The sequence below is a fragment of the Xiphias gladius genome, chromosome 21 (assembly GCF_016859285.1).
Source record: "Xiphias gladius isolate SHS-SW01 ecotype Sanya breed wild chromosome 21, ASM1685928v1, whole genome shotgun sequence".
NCBI lineage: Eukaryota > Metazoa > Chordata > Actinopteri > Istiophoriformes > Xiphiidae > Xiphias > Xiphias gladius.
The window spans coordinates 9,000,011-9,021,913 of NC_053420.1; the positions used below are offsets into that span (position 1 = coordinate 9,000,011).

The 21,903-nt window shown below is 37.7% G+C and overlaps 2 protein-coding genes across 3 annotated transcripts; both read left to right on the forward strand.

The window, feature by feature from the left end:
- The first annotated feature begins 378 nt into the window (after positions 1–378).
- Positions 379–15,746, forward strand: LOC120807227 (immunoglobulin-like and fibronectin type III domain-containing protein 1). Its single transcript, XM_040158992.1, has 24 exons — positions 379–396; positions 2,305–2,449; positions 2,560–2,699; positions 2,932–3,031; positions 3,156–3,182; positions 3,623–3,662; positions 3,739–3,931; positions 4,470–4,583; positions 4,666–4,828; positions 4,966–5,238; positions 5,436–5,669; positions 5,820–5,987; positions 7,168–7,292; positions 7,470–7,611; positions 7,717–8,010; positions 8,131–8,430; positions 9,792–9,968; positions 11,135–11,263; positions 11,409–11,717; positions 12,648–12,733; positions 12,861–13,053; positions 14,117–14,413; positions 15,159–15,485; positions 15,742–15,746. The coding sequence occupies exons 1-24, from the start codon at positions 379–381 to the stop codon at positions 15,744–15,746; spliced, it is 3,999 nt and encodes a 1,332-aa protein (XP_040014926.1).
- Positions 15,747–18,074: 2,328 nt separating this feature from the next.
- LOC120807418 lies at positions 18,075–21,318 on the forward strand. 2 transcript variants are annotated; one of them, XM_040159430.1, is made up of 5 exons: positions 18,075–18,379; positions 18,422–18,608; positions 19,638–20,116; positions 20,211–20,358; positions 20,509–21,318. In XM_040159430.1, the coding sequence occupies exons 1-5, from the start codon at positions 18,303–18,305 to the stop codon at positions 20,644–20,646; spliced, it is 1,029 nt and encodes a 342-aa protein (XP_040015364.1). In that variant the 5' UTR covers positions 18,075–18,302; the 3' UTR covers positions 20,647–21,318. The 2 variants fall into 2 exon arrangements, with proteins under 2 accessions (XP_040015364.1, XP_040015362.1); XM_040159428.1 differs by having other exon boundaries at positions 18,075–18,608.
- Positions 21,319–21,903: the final 585 nt, after the last annotated feature.

Genomic DNA, 21,903 nt, shown 5'->3' on the forward strand with positions numbered 1-21,903 from the left:
ATGATATAAGAGTGCAAACCAACCCCTTGAGAAATGACACATACAGTTTGATGAATATTCCATTCTGCTGCAAAGAAGTGATGAAGAAAGGGTAATCTAAAGTTACTCATATGTGAAATAATAAGCCAACACTTGAATTAACTGTACTGTATGTCTGTTTAAATGCTTTACTTCAGAGAGGGGGATCTGATTTCACTTTGAAGTTTGCTTTGTAGCTGCATTATAAATTCATTTCATGCTGTTGACTGGAAAAGAAAATTGTATTTCTCCTGTTTTTTCTATTGAATCTATGTTGTTTTTTTCCTGTAAACTGTCTGTATGTTTTGTGAACATTATCACTGGCCTTCTTACGTGTTTCCATGTGATTTTATTGCAACTATGGTAGATGATTTTGAGGTAAAGGAAAGACATGAGGGAGTAGAGGTTTGCTGGAAGAATATACACTTAGCTGCCTCTTTATTAGGTACACCTGTAAAATATAATGCAAACCAATGCAACTGCTCAGCCATAAATTCTACCCTTACAAAAATAATAATGTTAAGTTTTGATATACACTATCAGAAAGGAATCAATTTAACTGTATGTTTATTATTAAGGTTGTAGTTTGCAGTGGTCTTGTACTGGACTGCATCATGTTTAGGTGTACTACTCTTTTACTCAACTCATTTAAAAACAGGACGGGGGAAGAATATTAGAAACACATTCCAATATCACCCACTACAACAACAAAAACAAACACAGTTGAATTAACTCTTCTTGGAACATTTTAACAAAAACTCAACACAACAAATGTCATAAGTTGTGGATATAACATATAAAATATTACATGTGAAACACAAAATGATTGATGTGAAGACATAATTGATTTTAATGTCTAAAAAATTAAATCACTGTTAAAAAATTTAATGTTTTCATATTTAAAATTTAAACTTAGAATGCAAAATTAGCTGCATATGAATTATTGATTTAAGACCACCAATCAAATTTCGTACGTGCACAACTGTCAGGATGGACGCGCTTGAGGAGCAGTTGTATAAGGTTATTGAAGTTGTCATTGCCATGAAAAATGGCTCATTTGTGGCCACTGATTCAACAGATTCTGAGACATGCCTTTGGAAACCCATTTGTAGCCAGTGCTACTACCTAGGAGGTCAGTTGCAAGTGTTGTCCTATTAAATATTTTTGAATGTGATTTAAGTTTTGTTATCTACAAACTTAACTCACACGGTTTAGAAACATCCTAATAAATTCCATGACTGTAATACTACATATAGTTTAAATCTAAATTTACTATCATGATTGTGGTAATGGGGTATGATGCTTGTGCAGAAAAAGTAACAGAGTAACAGATGGTGATTTGGAGCTTGTGATTTCAACAGCTGTTTGACAAACTTAGTGTTGTGTAGTGAGTCATCCTACAGTTCAAATGTTAGATGGGACAAAGGCTGAAGAAAAGTGTCACCCATGTCTCTTTTCCTGTCTCCACAACCCCAGGAAAGAACTGTTAATGGCTCCAAAGTCTGGGCTAAGACTTAATGTACTAATATATGCATATACAGTGGGGTCCAAAGTCTGACAACACTTTCCCAGAATGGTAAACCTTTTGTAAACTTCCTTGTAACTATAAATGGGAAAGGTGTGAATAAAATTTACTTAATTTATAATCGAAAAAACTGTGTTTCCCAAATCCATCGGACTTTATAATAAAATAAATGACAAAATAAAATAACACCACATTAACTGGTTTTGACTGGTGTTTGCATGTATAAGACATGTCTTTAGACAAAAATACATATATAATTTAATCCAAAATACAGCCTTATCAGTACAGTTCACAAAATTAAAGGTCTTGTCATGATGTAGTGGCCGTGATGGTTGACAAAGAGAAAGGAGATATTGACCTCTTGTGAAATACTGTTGTAACTGCAACCAAAAGCAAAAGCACTGGGAGGATGTTTGTAATGCCGATCTTAAGTAACCGCAAATGCTTATAATGGTGTTTATTTCACAAATCTTGGATATAATGGATACTGATGATAATATTGGTGTTTTGATCAATTAAATAAATTGAGACTTGATTACTGGGATGATTTTTGAGACATCTGGCAAGAAAAACTCTGCAGTTCAACTTTTTCAGAAATTGTTAACCATATCCAATCCCACGGTTTTAACAGTGTGAATAATGTATATAACCTCCTGAAACACACACAACATTTATACCATTTGTGTTTTCTGTTTCTTGTAGGATTCTTGCCTATGTTTATTTTCACCACCTCACACAGCTGAGTTTTACCTCTATTACAGTATTCATTTCTGGTCTTAACAGTGGCTATCAACAAACTGTCCAGAGTTCCTGGGGTTGTGATCACGCAATGTGTTGAGCAACTGCCTGCAGGAAAGTCAACACCTGACTTCACCCGGAAGCCGATGCCTATGACTGTTCAAGAGGGTAAAAAAAAAAAAAAAAAAAAAAAGTCAAACTGTGATTAAAACAACATTATCAAACACTATTTACAACTCTATCACTGTTGTGTTGCTCTCTGTCTTTTTTTTTTTTAGGCAAAAAAGTGCTTTTCAAAGCTATGGTTAGTGGAAAGCCGGCACCAACTGTCACCTGGGTGCGTAACAGGGGCAAAGTTAATGACCCAGAAAAGTACAAGACTAGATATGATGAAAGATCTCGAGAGCACATTTTAGAGGTGAGAAAACAATATTTTAAAAAAGTGTTCAAAAAACACAAACTAATATATATAATACTAATATATGAAAATTGCTGCTCTGAATTTTAAAAGTATGAGGTATACTAAAAATAAGTACTTTGATTTGTTCACAATCAAAGTACTCAGTTATTTAGACAAGCTCATTATTCATGTCAGTGGGACACAGAAGCTTATATTCAGCACACTTCAAATGATAATATTGCTTTATCAGATACTCAATGTAAAACCAGACCAAGCTGACACCTACAAGTGCTTTGCCACCAATGAGTATGGAAAGGCTATCTGCAGTGCAACGCTCAATGTTACTGAAGGTAGGAGATAGATTTAATGTGCAAAATACTAATGGAAAATTAAATTAAACTAGACTATAATATACTGTAGTTTTGTCAGTCAACTTACATTTTGTTCTGTTGTTTTTTTCATGTTTTCTTCCAGTTGGCTACAAGAAGAAAGGCCAGGCAGGTATGACGTATACTACAGAACTATGAAGGATCTTATGTTTGCTCTTTTTTATCATCCAACAACCCATGAGTTTCTTTTCAGGATACCAGAGATTTCCAGATTGTTTATTTTTTTTAAATTGAATTTTGATCCCAGCAGCATCAAAAACATTGTGTTTTCAACAGACCAGCAGACTTATGCTGTGAAGAAGGAATCTCTGCATTTACTGAGAAGATCCTTGTGGTTTCAAAGAATTAGTAAAAATATACAAATCAGTTTCATCCAGTGCTTATTTTGTTTGTTTGTTTGTTTCTTACATTTTAGGGTTTAGACGGAACTGTACAGACACAGAGTTTAAACAAATATGATGGTGGAATTATTTATTATTTACTTATTCCCTTAAAGAAACCTGCATCCCATGAAATCTTTTCCAATTTATATTTTTTTTTCATTCACCACAGGACACAAGCCACAGGATTTCAGATCAATGCTTAGGAAAACGTAAGTTCAAGTCGAAGTTCTGCTGTGTTAAACGTGTACTGCTGCGAACTCCCTAAAACATATTATTCTGTTTCAGTATTGTTGTCAGAAAGAAACAAATGCCACCAAAGAAAGAGGGAGAAATTGATCCTAAGCTCTGGGAACTGCTTCTCAGTGCACCAAAGAAACACTATGAAAAAATCTGTTTGGAGTTTGGTGTTACTGACTTTCGCTGGATGCTGAAGAGACTCAACCAGATGAGAAAGGAAAGGGAAGATGAGCAGGCAAAGGTACAGTATCAGTTTATAACAAATGCACATGAATTCTCGACCATGTATTTCAGCATGCAAAATTTTGGTGAGGTTTAAACAATGATGAAAAACTGACCTACATTTTGACGAGTGACATTTTATAACATTTGTTGTGTTTTAAACCTGGAATAAAAACCTGGTGGCCTAAATATTAGTTGGAGTTCGTTTGTCTTTGGAAGACTTTAAAGACCATTCCATAAAGTAGTGTTTCACTGCCCTCACACCAATTAGCCAATGTCACAGGGTCCTGAAGAAAGTACAGTGTAGCAGGGTGAGAAATGAAACCACTGGAGGTCAGAAAAAACATTTTTAAGGGGATGTTAATTAAATCTTTAAAAGCAAAAAGTTTTTTCAAGTTTTGATTTTCTCCTTCCTGTGCATGGATGCTAGTTTTTCCTGTGGCTCAACTAGCCTAGTGTATTTAAAACAATTAAATATCCAATGCTCTAGTCAAGCCTACTTGCGTTCAGCAGTGAAGCTCATCTAGGGATACAGACTTTTTATTTTTATTTTGCAGGTTATAGAGAAGCTGGACAATGTGAAACAAATAGAAGTGAAACCAAATGGGAGAGCTGAATTTAGCCTCAACATGACACTACGAGATCCCAACAGTACAATTCACGTATACAAGGTGGGTTATAAATGTATCCCAAAGATAATTGATTTACAACAGCTCAAAAACAAAACAAACGTGACTACTTTTCTCTCAAAAGGATGGGATAATGGTGCCATATGGTGATGATGAAAATTCAAAGATTAGCCTTAAGAAAATTGGGTCAAAGTATGTTTTCAGCATTAAAGACCCTAAGCCAGATGATGCTGGACTTTACCAGGTTGATGTTGATGAGGCAAATGTTCTTACAACTGACTTTCAAGGTAAAGCATAACGATTGTACCTGTAATAAAACAGAATGATTGTATTAGCAAGTGGTAAGACAAAACAAAGTCCATTTAGGAATCAGAAGTCAGAAAAATTAATTGTAGGTTAACATCCACTTTCTCTCCTCTCTTAGTGCCTGCTGTGGAGTTCAAAGCCAAGATCAAGGATGTGAAGGCTGTTGAAAGTGAAGACCCCATCTTTCAGTGTGTCTTGTCAACACCACTCAACAGAATTACTTGGTCAAAACAAGACTCGTCACTTGAACATGGGGACAAATATGAGATCACTGTCTCAGAGGACAAACTTATCCACACATTAAGAGTTAAGGACTGTAAAATGGCAGATAATGGAGCATATTATGCCATTGCTGGGATAACTTCCAGCAGTGCCTCTCTTACAGTGGAAGGTGGGACATCTTTTCTTTTTTCATATTGGTATACTGTATACATTAGTAAATAAAACATTAATCTTCTTGATAGTCTGAGACCTGGATAAGCAATTCTTAAATACTTCCCAAAAAAGAACTTAAAAACTTAATTAAAAACTGTTTAAACAAGAGTAAATTATTTATTCTCCCTATTCTTTGTGTTTGTTGTAATTCAGCTGATCCAGATGGCCATAAAGGCCGTAAGGGCACCAAAACTGGGGATCAGGATGATTTGTCTAAACTAGCATTGGAACAGCAGGCCAAGCTACAAAAAGAGAAAGAGGACCTGGAGACAGCCAGACGAGAACAGGCTGAAAAGGACGCAGCAGATGCAGCAGCTAGAGCTTCTCTGGGGGATGGAAGAGATGGTTTTGGTGACAGGTCTGGTGCTAGATCTGGTGACGGGTCTGGTGCTAGATCTGGTGACGGGTCTAGTACTAGATCTGGTGACGGGTCTGGTGCTACATTTGGTGACGGTTCTGGTGATAGATCTGTTGACGGTTCTGGTGATAGATCTGGTGATGGATCTGGTGATGGATTTGGTGATGGATCTCGTGAAGGGTCTGGTGATGGATCTGGCGGAAAGACAGATGGGGATGAAGGCGATGGAGACGGCAAGAATAAGAATGTCCTGGGAGATGGAAATGATGAAAATAAAAAGGGTGATGCGGATGATGAAAAAAAGAGGCGATTACAAACTGGCCCTTTGGTTCCTGACACTGTTGTAGGTAAAGACCAAATAATCTCTACTTACGTTAGAGTGATGAATATAATGTGATAGTTTTAATTCCAGTGCTCCTTAAGGTGTCTTTGCTATGGCATATATTGTCAGCTTTGCTATTTGGGCCTGTTGTTATCAAGTGTCAAAGTGACAAATCTTCCGAGACGTATGACTAGAACCCAAAGTAAAATATGAGAGATAGTTGCAGTAGGAAGCTATAAATTGAAAATATAAATTGAATTTTTGTTTGCGGAGTGGGCACATGTGACAAAAATCACCTGCTGGAAAATTTTAAGACCCCTTTCAAAATGTCCCATATCCTGGCAAAACCTGCATTACTTTCCCAAATTGAGAAAGTAAAAAATGAAGCTGCATTCTGCTGCGCTGGCTTTATATCTACAGATATAACAGGATGACTCACTAGGTGGAATTTTAGTTCTGTAATATAATCCAAACAATTTAAGAGTAAATGGCTTTTGGAATTTCTAACAATTCACAACTTGCTATGACCTGAAGGTCAACTGCAGTAAATGCAGCTTTGGTGAAAAACATAGGTCATCAAAAACTCAAGTCATTTAAACCATTAACTATAGAAAAACAAATCAGTTCCCCTTATAGTAGATTTTGGTAGAAATTGAGATCCAATTTTGATGGTCTTTGTAAAATGAAAATTAATATTTGGAGCCAAAAGTTCAATTTAAATGTTGATGAGCCGTGATATATATATCTCCTGCAGTCCCGTATGTTGACCACTAGAGAGACACATACTGTAAACAAGTAAGAAAGCAGTGGTAAGGCAGGATATTGCTGTCCTTTACTTGCTTATGCTATATAACAGAAACTGCATGGCTGATGAGCTTTCTGCATTGTCTCTACCTTTGTTTGCTCTTGATGCATTAAAGCTGAAATGTGTAATACTTTTTAAACTAACACAGCACTATTTGATTTTATGGAAGTGAACAATAAAAATGGTACACTGACTGTGGATGAAGACAGGGCTTACTGACAATTCCCCAACCACCTATATTCACTTGAATAATAAAATATTTGGGTTTTTTTATGTTACCTGGTCATTCTACGAATGTAAATTTTAATATCTTATATTTATCCGAGGTTGCATATTACCATATAATGCACACAGTCATTTTTATTATTTCCAAATTTTAACTTTGATCTTACAATTGCAGATCGAGGTGTTCAGTTTGTAGTTGGGCTATCAGACACTAATGCTAATATTGGTGAGCGGGCAGAGCTGTCTTGCAAACTAAGCAGTGACACCTCAGAGGGACGCTGGTATAAAAACAGGAAGCTGGTAAGTCAACTATTCCAGGAGAATTTAACTATATAGAACTAGTGCCATGCATATCACTGTTTCTTATCTTGTAAATCCACAACGGTCCATTTTAGTCAATTATTTTGTATAGTACATTGCATACCTTAATTTAATAAAATGTCATCGTATGAATACTGAATCTTTTTACCTGACAAGCTAACCAAGGAGGATGGGGTAACAAGTATCAAAGATGGAGCCTGTCACAGGTTGATAATTGATTGCTGTAAAAAAGATGATGCAGCTGTGTACCGCTTTGAAGCTGAAGGACGTAAATCAGAAGCAACACTTAATATTGAAGGTCAGAACCAAAATTAGTGTCTTGGTTTGGTATCATTTGATTAATTTGCAATGGTTTACAGAGGTTTAGTTTTTTGACAAAAAATTTTTTTCCCTCCCTAACAAGACCCACCAAAAATTGACAGTGTTGCTCTAGGAAAATTCACAAAGCCAGTCATTATAAAGGCAGGGGAGAATGTCAAATGGAAGGTGCCATTCTCAGGTGGGGCTCCAATGAATATACAGTGGTACAAGGATGATGACGAGCTTTTACCTGCCCTCAATGTGAAGATTGAAACATCAGCTACTGAGAGCCAACTGTACCTTACTAAGTGCCAAAGGAAAGATAGTGGAGAGGTCCAAATCAAAATAAAAAATGAATTCGGTACAACAGAGGCAATTTCCAAACTTATTGTACTAGGTGAGTTGATAAAGAGAGACATAAAGTTTGCAATAACACAATGCGCTGTATACACAAAGATAAATACTTTTTGCCTTTAGCACAATATGACTACTACTTCTCATTTTTTCATTTACTTAGACAAACCCACAACACCACAGGGACCTGTGGACATTATGGAAAGCACCGTGACATCTATTGTGTTCAAATGGAAACTGCCAAAAGACAGTGGTGGGTGCCCAGTCACAAACTATATCATACAACGCCAACAAGTGGGTCGCAATAAATGGTCAGATCTCGGTGAGATCTCTGGAAGCAACCCAAGTTACAAAGATTCAGATGTTGACCCTGGAAGGAGATACTGCTACCGGATCAGAGCCAAGAATGCAGAAGGCATCAGTGATTACCTGCAGACAGAGAACATACCTGCTGGTGTACTACGTAAGTCTTTAGTTGGAGCCTAATTTAAGCCACTTTACAAGGGCTATTTTAGCTGCTCTCTGATGAAAACCTAGCAACTTGTTGGGAAGGGAAAAGGAAAGGAAACTTTTTATTTTTACACGCAACTTTTTATTTTTACACATTTACAACTTATGAGACCTATTATGCTTTCCTCATTTTCTGTAATATATATATATATATATATATATATATATATATACACACACACACACACACACACACACACACACACACACACACACACACACACACACACACACACATACATATATATACATACATAAAATTAAAATTTACGCATGTAAACGTAATTCCTGTGAGACAAGTGTCAGACTGCTCTGTACGCAAGGTTCCAACAGGTTTATTTTTACTTCCGCGATAAGCTAACGTCAACTCGTCACAGATTTCTTTATATGGCCATCTGCTCCAAGCACAGCTTGTTCTCCCAAAACAGTCTACTTGAGTAGTGTTATAGACATTTAATGTACTGAAGTATACAAATAATGATGGAACAGGTTTACTGTACAGTTGTTTTGCAACAGCAGAATAATGTTTTACAAGCTGCGTTAGCTTTTGTATTTCTTTACAGCAGACGTTTTCCACTTGAATCAACATGTTAGCCCATTTCCCACACATACAACTATTAATGGGCATAAAAATCCACCATTATGTGAATATCCTGCTGTAATCTTTGTTGCTGTGGATATTTGTGCTGTCCACTCTCATATTATGGATCCGAATCTGTCTTCGAACATGTACCGATGAATTTCAGAAGTTGCCATTTCCAATCAGTTATGTTCTGTTACTTATTTTTAGTTACTAGTTACTTAGTTTTACAGTTTGCTTTCAGAACCTCCAAACTGGTGGAGGATGAGGTGCTGCCTAAAAGCGAGCTGTTTGACCTAATATTGACTGTTTCAGTCTAAGGCTCAACTGAAGGGCTGCATAACAGGCAGTCTGACATAAATAAAGACTTTTTCTGAACTGTGGATCATGCAAAGCTACTCTAGTGGAGTGCCAGAATAAAAATATAGAGCTGGAAATGAGCGTAATAGGTCCCCTTTATGTTACTTCTATCTGGCCTGGTGACCACAATTTCTATATGTATCAAAGAACTATTTTTGTCTATAAATAACTTTTAAGATATATTGTTTATAGATAAAAAGAGATCAGACTAGGAAAAAACACATATCATCATTCACCTCCCTTGTTGGAAGTAACAAAAACTTTTTCTAACTTTGAGAACACACACACAGGGAGGCGCAGGAAGGTAATAAAAGTAATAGAGCAACATAACCCAACATCATAAACAGTGACAGAATTTCATCTTTCCCCCACAGGTTATCCAGGAACCCCAACAGCACCTAAACTGGTCAGTGCCTTTAAAGACTGCATCAACCTGTCATGGAGTCCTCCATGTGACACTGGAGGAACCAAAATAGTGGGATACAATTTGGAAAAGAACAAGAAAGGCACTAAGTACTGGAGTCTTGTAAACCAAGGAGGGCCAATTACAGGTATGTCCCTCATAGCAAGCTGCAGTGATGTGCGATCGCGAGAATGCATTTTCAGTAGGAGGGACTGCCCTGGATATGTGCATGTGTGGAAAAGCTTACATGCACGCATGCAACTAGTATTAATGTTCAGAATAAAAAAAACAGCAGATGTAAAAATCTGATTTTCTGTAATTAAATCTGAAACACGTGTGGAAATAATATTACAGCAGGATAAACAGTATGACCTTTATGATTAGGATATTTGAATAAGCAACAAGCTCAGCTACTCAAAACTGCAAAACTGAAAAGAAAAAAAATCTTTAGAATACAGGCTAAAAAAAACGTGCAGGCTTAATGATTCTTTGCTGTCTTTCATTCAACATGTTATTAATGATGTGTCAACATGTTTCAGATAAAATAGATGTCCATACTGTCTGTCCTCAGAATGAATCAGCAGCTGTCAGTACTTTTTCTGCACAGCAGTTTTGTTCTTATGTCCTGGCATCCACAGGTTGATAGTGGGGTAGTTGCTGCTCTGTGCACACAAGAGGACACCAAGATTCAACAGATCAGACAACTCTGGATTTACAGGAAAAAAGCCACCAGGCAGCACAAAAATTTAGTGGAAATTCTGCATAAATGCACCTGTGGATATACAGATAACAGGCAGCCTCGCTATCACTACGGGACACTGTGTCCTTTTATTTCCATAAAGCCTATTGTTTAGTTGGTTTTGGAGTATTTAAAGAAAAGAAATATGCTATGTTATGTTATTTTCTGCACCATTAATTTGCTATGGCCAGTTATACATAGCAGCTCCAGCTAAACTTAGGTTTTAGCTGACGTAAGGCGTCACACAGTCATGTCAGGTCACTGAGGAGGAAAACCAGGTATATGTTTATCCCTCAGATTTGACATATTTTTCATATCACAATCCACAACAGAATAACGCATCAACAAGCACTTGTACAGAAACTGTTCAAATTATTTTTTATAAGATAAGGTATAACAATATTTACACTGTGCTTCACTCTGTCCTGCAGCCCCCACAGCACCCTCCTTCCCGTGCTAGAGTGCAGGAATATACCGCAATTGGCTACAGTGCGAGAATGAATGCTTGCACTGAATCAGCATAAATCAATGAATATTTCTAGTGACATGATAACCACTTGTTCCTTTTTCCACAGATACAAAGTATGCAGTGAAAGATGTCTTTGAAGGGGCAGCATATGAATTTAGAGTCTCTGCTATCAACCTGTCTGGTGCTGGAGATCCTAGTATTCCATGTGACACAGTAATTGCAAGAGATCCAATGAGTAAGCCAATGACATTGTGTTCTTATATTTCGCTGCAGATGTCTTCAATGAAAACATCACGATCTAAAGTGAACCAGTGTGCTGTTCAATATGATACTGTCTGTAGCTCTTTGTGTCATATAAGCTAACATTACTGTTATTTCAGAACCCCCAGGCAAGGTCACAGACCTGAAATTAACATCCTCCAACTACACCACATTTTCGCTGGTTTGGACTAAACCTAAAGAAGTGAAAGGGTTAGAGGATGAAGCCCAGGGTTACTACGTGGAAATCAAATCAATAGAGAGCCTTGAATGGACCCGCTGTAATGCCAACCCAATTACTCTAACTTCCTACACCGTTCTTGGCTTGAAGGCAATGGCCACATACTGGGTGAGAGTAATTGCCACCAATTATGGAGGTGATGGAGAACCTCAGGGCTTTGATAAATACATCATTGCCATTCCGCCTCCTGGTAAGAGGATTTGAAATTTAAATTTATGAAATTTATTAATTTTAATTTTATTAAACTTTAACTAAATTAAAGTTTTCTCTATTATTTCTAGAAGCAGCCTGATCAAATTATATTCACTCTCTATGTAAAGTCACCGCAAACCTTTTTTTTCAAAATACATCTGCACAGTGCACCCTTTAAAATAGTCCTACAACTATCGAAAATACTTTTTAGCTCTGCACCAATAAAATATAGTCTGCATAACAGCTTTCCTTAAATTTTGTAGCACCATGTAAAATGTCCTAAGATTTTTGTTTAATATCCGTGGATGTTGGAGTTAAAGGGTGGAACTGTGACAAGATATGAAAAACTTTGGACAACCCAGCATGAACAAAATGCTGAAGTTTAAATTCAGCCTTTAACAACCGTAGAAAATTAAATGCATGGTACAACATAAAAACGCCACTGTAAAGGAGGCAAAACGACTTCTTTTTATTGTTGTTTTTAACCAAAGAATCTTCATGCACATCTCTGATACAGGCTGTTTGTGTGGATATGTACGTATTGAAACAAGTGGCTTCTGTTGATCTGGGCTTTGCCACCACGGGGTGGCATAGGTCACTCACTAGAAACGCTGTGGAATAGAAACTGGTTGCTGTAACAGAGACCAATGTGATATGTTTGACTGCTGGTGAACCTAGAGCACATTAGATTACAGTGAACAAAGGATCAGAAATTGATCTAGATTCATACAGCAAGAGAATATCCTGTGTACTAGATTTGTAAGGGTTTTGATTTCCTAATAATGTATACAGGTCAATAGAAAGTATTTAAAAATGATGAGAAAGAACATATCATTTTAATAACAGTGAAAAAGTACCAGACAATCTCCAAAATTGTATAAATACAAGAAGAATCTAAACATTTAATTCTAAATTTTTACCCCCATAGTAAGGCCAAAATTCAAAGACAGAAACATGAAGACCTTTGTGGTGGTGAGATCTGGAAACATGGTTCGTCTGAACATCAACTTTGAGGTACTATGCCAGAGCTTTCCCTCCTAACGAGTTCAGTGGAGAATATATTTTATTGTGTGTGTGTTTACACAACATTGTGTTAATTTTTATTAATATATTTATCTGATATCTACCTTAACAACTACAGGCCTCCCCACTGCCAGAAATCTCTTGGTTAAAAGATGGTATTCCAGTGCCTAAACATGTAACAATTACCAACTTTGATAAAGGCTCTCTAATGTTAATCCCCACATCTGAGCGGTCTGACACCGGCATCTACACCATTACTATCAAGAACCTGGTCGGCCAGGAGAGCTTCAATGTTGAAATCAGAGTTACAGGTGAATCTCGGGAAGCATTTTTACAATTCTGACTTCATTTCATTTATATATTTTTTCATTGCTAGTCATTTACAACCTCTGCTTGGAGAGGTAAGAGAGTCTTTATGCTTATTGGCAACATTACATGTCCCTATCCAGCAAGGTAAGCCCAATAAATTGTAGTCTGATTTACTGTATCCAAGTGTAAAACTGTGAAATGTATTCATACTGTTAAGAAAAACTGAGCTAGGGTTACATGGTAAGTATATTGTATAGTACTGAAAGATAGATTTGATTTTATAACTTTGATTCCACTATTTTTTTCCACAGTAGAAATGTATATTTATTTCAAGTAAGCAGATAGTGTAGGTATGGAATTACAGTGGGAAAGGAAACGGTAGGTTTAGCATACAGTAGGAATAAACTTAGCATTAACCATTATTTAGTATAGCAATACAATAAATACAGAGAATTGCCACAGTTCAATATGGACTGTAGTTCAGATGAGCCAGTTTCATTTGCTGAGGAAGACCAAGAGATGTGATGAAAGCTCGGAAAAAGCAAGATGTTGAACCTTGAGTTGAGATTTATTTTGTTATACATACTGATTTCACAAGTCAAAGTAAACTTCCATGCTCCAATAAAAATACTGCTTTCTGGGTTCGATATATTTCAGTTTTATACATATACTCAGCACTCAATTGTTGTCTAAACGGTATGAAACTGGCTATTTCAAATCCCCAGCTGAAAGTCTCCAGGTCTTTTTTTTCCCCACTCTGCACTCACTGCTCTAATTGACTGCACTCTGCTATCATTGTTACTGGGTTAAAGATAATCTGTAATAACCAAACCAATGCCAACATAAAGTAAAGACAGCAGTGTTCTGCCAAGTGAGTACTTCTCTTACCTAACAATATTTTTATCATCAACAATGCCATAAAATGTATTTTTCCATTATTATAATATAGTTAAAAGTAATTGCTGTATAATTGTTGGCAGCTGGTTGGGATTCAGATTTTAAATCGGCAAACTAAACCTGTAATGTTAGTAATCTGTATCTCTGTGTCTCTAAATCTGATTGTAGATGATCCCAAGCCTCCAGGACCAGTGGAGCTGGATCAGAACACCCCAGGAACAGTGACTCTGTCCTGGTCTGCCTCTCCAGATGAGAAGAGGGATGACAGGCTACACTACATGGTATCCAAACGGGACTCCTCCAAACACATTTGGAGGACAGTGGCTGACAACCTCTTCAACAACAAGTTCACAGTTATCAACATTTTGCCTGGACGGGAGTATTTCTTCAGGGTTTTTGCTAAAAATGATATCGGCCTTTCACCACCTTCTGAATCCCCTGTGTTTGGAATCAAAAAGGAAAAAGGTTTGTGCCTCCACTTCAGTCATTAAGACAATCAGAAACTCAGAATCAATTCTCACTTTCCTGTACACATCACAAAATCATGTTTTCTATGCTGATTACTTGTGAGTAGTACTGCTTTATTTACAAATTCACATACCTGAGTGAATTTAACCACCTAGCTAGGATAGTTTTCCTGTAATAATGTTTATAGAGAACCCAAGAAAAAGTGGAACTTGTTAGCTACTGCATGAACCAGAAGTAAGAAAACCTCAGTCATGATCACACTGACATTTTAAATAATACAAAAATTAAACCCTACAACATAATCTTGCTCAATAGTGTTATACATATCACGCTGTTTGTCTAGACAAGGCTGTTCAATTTTTAAGGCATACTCCAGCACTTCAGCATTAAACTTTCACGAAGATGGGGGACTCACCCTCTCAAAAGAGTGTTACAAAAAGGAATAAAAAAAGGAAGGGTCCATACTGAAGCAGCACAGGCCGAAATATCCCGACTTTTAGTCTCTAAGAAGAGGGTTAACGCTTTTTCAGAAAGACAAAAGAAGGAAACACTCAAGGATAGACTGCAGTGAATTCTAGAAGTTTGAGTAACTTCGACACAACCGGACGATATCAGGATCTGACTCTCAACAGAATCGTTATCTATCTAGTTTGGGAAAATTGTCTTACAAGGCCTCTGGTGCAAACTTTTTACTTAACTATCAGAATTTTGTAAACCCTTTATGCATTTCTTTGTGTTTCAGAAAAGTTCAAAGTGAACATGCCAAAGAGAAAATGCTTGGACTTCCAGTCAACTCCATCATTTATCGTTCCCCTGAGGAGGCGAACGGCTCCAAGGGGTTACGAGTGCTGCATGAGTTGTGCAGTTAAGGGTGATCCATCTCCGCATGTGACATGGTACCGCAACAACACCAGCCTGAACACAAACCCCAACTACCACATCATCAATGTATGTGGGGTCTGCTCGTTGCTCATACTAAGGGTGGGAGCCAAAGACAGCGGGGAATACAAAGTCGTTATTGACAACAAACTGGGGACTGCCGAGTGCTCAATGATGCTGAATGTCAGAGGTATTAACACCTGTACAAGGTTTAAGAATCATACGTTAATAAAAATTTAATTAAAATTAATTTTAATGAAACAATTGAATGTACAGTATGTGGATGAAACAACCTCAGAGTATATATACGTTTCTTTACAGAGTGAAGAAGACCTGCACCTGCTGGACAGAAGCCGAACCAAAAGATTGCTTACTGTGTTTTAAATCGCTTAGAATACATCTAAAAACAACATAGCTTAATTTTAGGTTACTCCATTTCCCACCAGTGTGATGCACCACTATTTAAACACTTTACAAGTTTAGAAAGCTCCAGTAAAATATGAATTGTATCTATGTTATATACTATACTATTACATTTTGCAGGTATTTCGTCATTCTGCCTGTTTACTAAAGATGTGGTCATAAAAAATCCAGTTTAAAACATTAGTATTCTTTTGCATAGCCATTAATTAAAGTAACAGTTATTTAATACTTAAAAGGTACCCTGGGAGTTAATGACCACTGGTGGCGCTATTGAGTAAAGGGTCAGTTCATGAGTTGGTCCCTGTTTTCGTTTATATTTCATGCATGCCAATGAGTAAGAACATGAACACAAACAAGCAGTTGTAATACTGTGATGTTTATGAGCTAGATTACAACTTTTACCAGACTTTTATTATGAAGGGTGCAGATTAACACTTAACACACACCTGTGTCATTTTGCTAAGGTTTTAATATGCTTCTATGAGAGTAAATGGGAGATAATGTTCCCATAAATGGACATGTTCTGTGGTTAAAATTGAGGTTTACTGATTTAGTGGTACGCATTGATTCTGGACTTTTCCTGGAGCGTTATGCAAGTGAGATTCTGTGAATGCTTTGTTTCTATACAAATAGAGAGCAGCTGCCATTGATGGTGCTTCGCAATAAATTGCTAAAAGACGGTTCTGGAGTAAGTGTCTGAGTGAATTACGAGCCAGGTATGAGAAGTGGCACCAGAAGTGGGAAGTAAATATGTCAATTTTTAGTGCTCGATATAAGTACAGTTTTCAGGTGCTTTGATTAGGCTTGAGTGTTTGCATTTTGTGAGAGCTTTTTTACTCGTACTCCACTGCAGTTCAGAGGGAAATATCATAGTGTTTAGTCCACAACATTTATCTCGCAGCTCTTCCACAGTGCCAGTTAGAGCTGCAATATTCAGTTGATTAGGCAATTTACAGAAAATGAATCAGCAACTATTTTCTTAACGGATTGTTTCAGGAATTTTTCAAGCAAAAATCCCAAATTTTCTGGTTCCAGCTTCTTAAAATGTGACAATTTGCCGTTTTCGACTGTAAATTAATTATATTAGGGTTTTGACTGTTAGCCAGACAAAATAAACAAATTGAAGAGATCACTGTGGCCTCTGAGAAACTGTGAATGCCATTCTCTCAATATTTATATTGAGAGAATGGCTTTCACATATATATATATTAACGATTAATCTAGAAAATAATCTGCAAATTAATTGTTAATCAAAATAACCATTGAAAGCAATCTTAATGCAGATAGAATATATACAGTACTGTGCAAAACTTTCAGGCACTTTAACTGTTTAGATTCTTATCATCTCGCAAGCATCTGTTTGGTCCTGCGGCGTGACACAGCCCCAAATATACAGCCAGAGTCATAAAGAACTATCATCAGTGACAAAAAGAACGAGGAATCCTGCAACGGATGGTCTGGCCCCCACAGAGCCCTGATCTCAACATCCTAATGGAGTCGGTCTAGGATTACATGAAAAGACAACAGACACTGAGACAGCCTAAATCCACAGACGAACTGTGGCTAGGTCTCCAAGATGCCTGGAACAACCTACCTTGACAAACTGTACTCAAGTGTACCGAGTAGAACTGGAACCATTTTAAAGGCAAAAGGGGATCACACCATATATTGATTTGATTTACGTTTTTTTTTCTGCTTACTGCACTTTGTCTGAAGTTAACTAATAAACAAAAACTATTCTTGGCATTAGTTTTTAAAGCATCCTCCCTTTACTTGTAGTGCCTAAAAACACCAACAACACACTAGCACATATAATGGTTAAACTTGGCCACACCAGGGCCACCTTCAACATGAAAAGACTGTTACCACACTCTGAAAGGAATTATTCACTGAGTACTTTTAGCACATTTGATACCTACGTATATTTTGCTGCTAATACCTAATGCACTTTAACTTAAAGTTATGAATGCAGGACTTTTAGTTTTAATGGAGAATTTTTTTTTAGACGTCGGTCAATCAATTGATAAATTGACTGACAGAAAATTAATCGGCAACTGTTTGGATAATCAATCATTTAAGTCAGTTTTCGAGCAAAACCCCCCCTCAAATGTGATGGTTCTAGCTTACCCAGTATGAAGAGTTGAGGCTTTTATTAACATTACATCATGGTGAGCTGAATATCTTTGAGTTTTTTGGGTTTTTTTTTTTAATGTTGGTCGACCAAAAAGAGCTATCTGAAGGCTTTGGGCTCTTTCACTGTTTTACAGACTTAACAACCAATCGGTTAATTGATAACGAAAACAATCGTCAGTTGCAGCCCTAATTATTTGACACAGTGGTTATTCCTCTTCAGTAGTGGATCTGAAGACTTAGTCCACCGCCGCAGTTACATAATGTGCTGTCACGCCCCCCATCCAACCCAGCAGTTGCTTTGACTATTACGGGGGTCCAATGAATGACCAGGACAGAGGGTCCAGCAATATGGACAACGTGATACCTTAGCTAATCCAAAGACACACTTTTAATGGCTCCATTTCACTGAAGACGCAGCTCTTCAGGTCCGTCCTGCCCCTCTGTTGCTGCCATGGCCAGGCGCAGGTCAAAGAAACCGCGACGAGAAGACGCTTCCATTCTGCTGGAGTCATCGGTGCCCCAGTCCAGGAGCCGGATGCCCCAGTCCAGGAGCCGGATGCCCCAGTCCAGGAGCCGGATGAGCGCCTACGTTTCTCCAGCTCTGTTGGTCGTTATCCTCTTGACACTCGGGGCCTCTATGATGTGGTGGTTTTGTGTGCAACAGCAGCACGGCCTCGACCAACTATCGGAGTCTTTGGCAACAATGCAGAAGAAAGTCACAAACCTCCAGCAGGTGATGGAGACGACGGACGCGCAGGTAAGCTGGCTAATTTTGTCAACCGTGTTTCCTGCTGAGCTGGTCACTGATAATTGTCAGATACTCGAAGTGTCTTCCTTTGTGTTGTGTCACCTTGCAACAACTTGAAATTAAACGAAAAACTACTTTCCTTGAACACGAGTTCGTCGTTGTTTACAAATCATGTGTGGAGGGAAGAAAAAAAAAAAACTCCCGCGAGTACGGACGTTATGTGATTTGCTTTCAAAATAAGAGTACTACCTTTGTAATTTCTTATGAATAAATACGGACGACCCGAATTTTTTTTTTTTTTTTTTAAAGCGAGAGGTGCCTGAGAAAATACTCCTTTCCGTCACCTGCAGTTTGTGCCCTTTATCACAAAAAATGAGTGCAAATGTGGGTCAGTATTTATTTTGAAAATTTAAGGCTGTATGACATTTTAAAGTAGCTAGCTTCATACTGCTAGCAACACCTGTTGTTATTTTTAGCATGTTCTTGCTGTGAGCAACTACATGGTCACGTTTCAGTGACATTCACAGCCCGAGCGGGTTATTGTGAAATTTTAATAATGCCAGATATCTTGGTATAATATCATGTTATAGTAATTTTTTTAGAAAATCAATTTAGAAACTGTTCATGGAAAAACTTACCAGACTTGGAAGTCTGCAATCGGCTAATGCAGCAATTTAAATACCTAACAAGTCAAGGTACTTAATAACATATAGCCAAAAAAATCATATAAAAGTCCAACATCGCCCAGGAGGAGTCCCGCTCAGTGATTTTTAACGTTTCCAACAATGGCCTAATACACCCGGATATAATAAAAGACCACTATCATATAGACAACTTACAATATAAATTGTACAAAAAAAAAAAATCTCTGACAGTTGATAAGTTTATATCATCTCATGGTATATATTTTCATGTGACCCACCCTAATCGCCACAGCAATATGAGAGCTCAGACTGACATGAATCGATGAAAAGGCCAGATTCCAAATGTTTAAGTTGAGTCAAGCCCCATAGCTAAATTATGTAAATCACTTTCTAGATTGATACAGGTTTGGGTGTGGAGGAGAGGATCTTCACCCTGGAGGAGGCTCAGAAACAGGCTCAGCAGAAAGCCGAGTTTGTCCTGGCCACATCAGAGAAGTTGAAGAACACTGACCTCTACTCATATCTTTGGGCTCTCCGCGAAGAGATGGAAATTCGGTGGGCCGAGATCAAGCAGGTCTCCCTGTCCATCGAAACTCTCCAGGCCATGTTCAAGAACCAGAGTGAGGAGTTTGAGGCCATGAAGGAGAGGGTAGTCACCACTTTGAGTTCCAGCTCAGCGCTGGCTGAAAATGTGGCTGGGTTGACCAGTGCTGTGGCCAGTGCATGCTCCAGAGTTGGTGAGCAGGTTGCATCAGTGGAGGCTCTTAATGCACCGTTAATGGGACAATCCTCTGAGCTGAATGAGCTGAAAGAGTTTCTCTATCTTCATAATGTTGCACTTTATACAAACAACCAGGAGATGACTGCAATAAAGTGAGCCCAGTTTGATTTTACAGAGTTTATCTGCATGCCTGAACAATGTTTTAATTTGCTGACTTGCCAAATTCCTGTCTTGTGTGTGTTTCAGGGAGCTTGTGGAGACTAAGCAGGCCATGCGTGCCCGGACATTAGAAGAGATGCTCAGTTCAGTGCAGACGACTCTGGATGAGCAGTTTTTCACTTCACAGAACCTCCACAGCAGCATCATGGCTCAGCTGCAGAGTTTTCACTCCCAGGTATACCTCCACAAGTTTAACTTTGACTGATCTTTCAAAAAAAAAACAACAAATATTATTACTTAGTTACAGTGTTTCACATGTATTTCAAATTTGCAAGTGCCAGACATTATTGAGATAGATAATCAATTACATATCTGTCTATCTCAGTTGGTGAATGGTCCTTCTTGGTCAATGAAACTTAAGTCAAATCAGGAGGACCGAGCTGTAGGAGAGTTAATCTCCAACACAGCACAGAATGCCACTGAGGTGCAGGAGAAGCTAGAAGATGTTGAGAAAGAGGCTTAGCAACAGGGTGCCCGAGATGGAGCGGAAGAGGAAGTAAAGGAGGAGGAGGAGGAGGAAGCCTTGCAGGAAGCACAGCCACGGGAACAGGAAGTGGAGGGGGATGTTACAGAGGAGCAAGAAATGACACCAGAAGATCAAGAGGAAGAGGATGCTGGCGAGACAGCAGAAGAGGAGGTTGCAGAAGAGACTACTGAGGGTCCTATTTTGGACAAGTCTTTGGAAGAGGAGTTATACGAAGACGTTGTTGAAAGTTGGGATTCTTCAGAAGGAGAGTCAGCTGAAGTAAATAGAGATCCTCATGGACAAAAAAGAGATGGATATGGACAATATGCTCCAGTAGATTGATCGGCTGTAAATTGCTGCAGTCCACCAGTATTGTCTATAATTCACATGACTGTGATTTTAAAGTCTTATATTGATGAAGAGGAACTGTTTTTACACACAAAAAATGATTTGTAACATTTGCTTTATTTTACATGGGTGGGGTTGACTGATTTATGTTTCAGAGCAGTTATACATCACTAAAAACATTTGATGATTTTATTAGTACTTGTATTGTTTTATGCCCTTAGTTTAATGTGAATTTCTATAGTCTGATTCGAACTATATGCAACCTTCTATACATGCTTTTTAACATGCACTATATTCTCATTAAAAACGAGTGAAATTCTATACATTTAAGTTATGACAACAAGTATCATGGTTGCTGTTGTTAGTGCAATATAAATAAAAAAATATGGGAAGTATTGAAACAATAAAACGTAAATATAAAGGGTTCCTTGGGTGTGACTTGAAAATTGCTCATCAGAGATGTATGTGTCTTTTAGAGCAACAGGTTACTGAAAGGAAAGTAGTGATGTAAATGACAATTTATGTATTTTCAACATTACATTTCAAAAAACTGGCTGTAAGAGTCTGTGGTAGAATTGGCCATGGCATTTAGATCATGTAAAAAAAAAACAGATTTTAATCAATGAAATTATGTATGAATTGAGATTAAACTGATTACTTTGAGCTATTTACAAATGACAAGAAGAACAGACTATAGTATGAAATGGCAGTTGTGAGAGGAAATGAGACTGCGCTTAAAGCTTGCAGTAACTGAGCAGAAGTACATGTGTAGTGCCTCTCACTCTATAGTTATTTATGGTAAAACTGTACAACCTGCACATGTGATTACATATGATTCCACTGCTACATACTCTTCCCCTGTCCTGAAGTTCTTTTGTGAAAAGGTTAGAGTACTATTTTCTGCCA

What these genes read in the sequence shown, in the direction of transcription:
- LOC120807227 (XM_040158992.1), top strand. An exon ending in GGTATAAAAACAGGAAGCTG is followed by an intron (nt 7,293 to 7,469) that starts GTAAGTCAACTA and finishes TTACCTGACAAG; the next exon opens with CTAACCAAGGAGGATGGGGT. An exon ending in TTCCAAACTTATTGTACTAG is followed by an intron (nt 8,011 to 8,130) that starts GTGAGTTGATAA and finishes TCATTTACTTAG; the next exon opens with ACAAACCCACAACACCACAG.
- LOC120807418 (XM_040159428.1), top strand. Translation starts at nt 18,303, where the DNA reads ATGGCCAGGCGCAGGTCAAAGAAACCGCGACGAGAAGACGCTTCCATT. An exon ending in CAGGAGATGACTGCAATAAA is followed by an intron (nt 20,117 to 20,210) that starts GTGAGCCCAGTT and finishes TGTGTGTTTCAG; the next exon opens with GGAGCTTGTGGAGACTAAGC. An exon ending in TGCAGAGTTTTCACTCCCAG is followed by an intron (nt 20,359 to 20,508) that starts GTATACCTCCAC and finishes TGTCTATCTCAG; the next exon opens with TTGGTGAATGGTCCTTCTTG.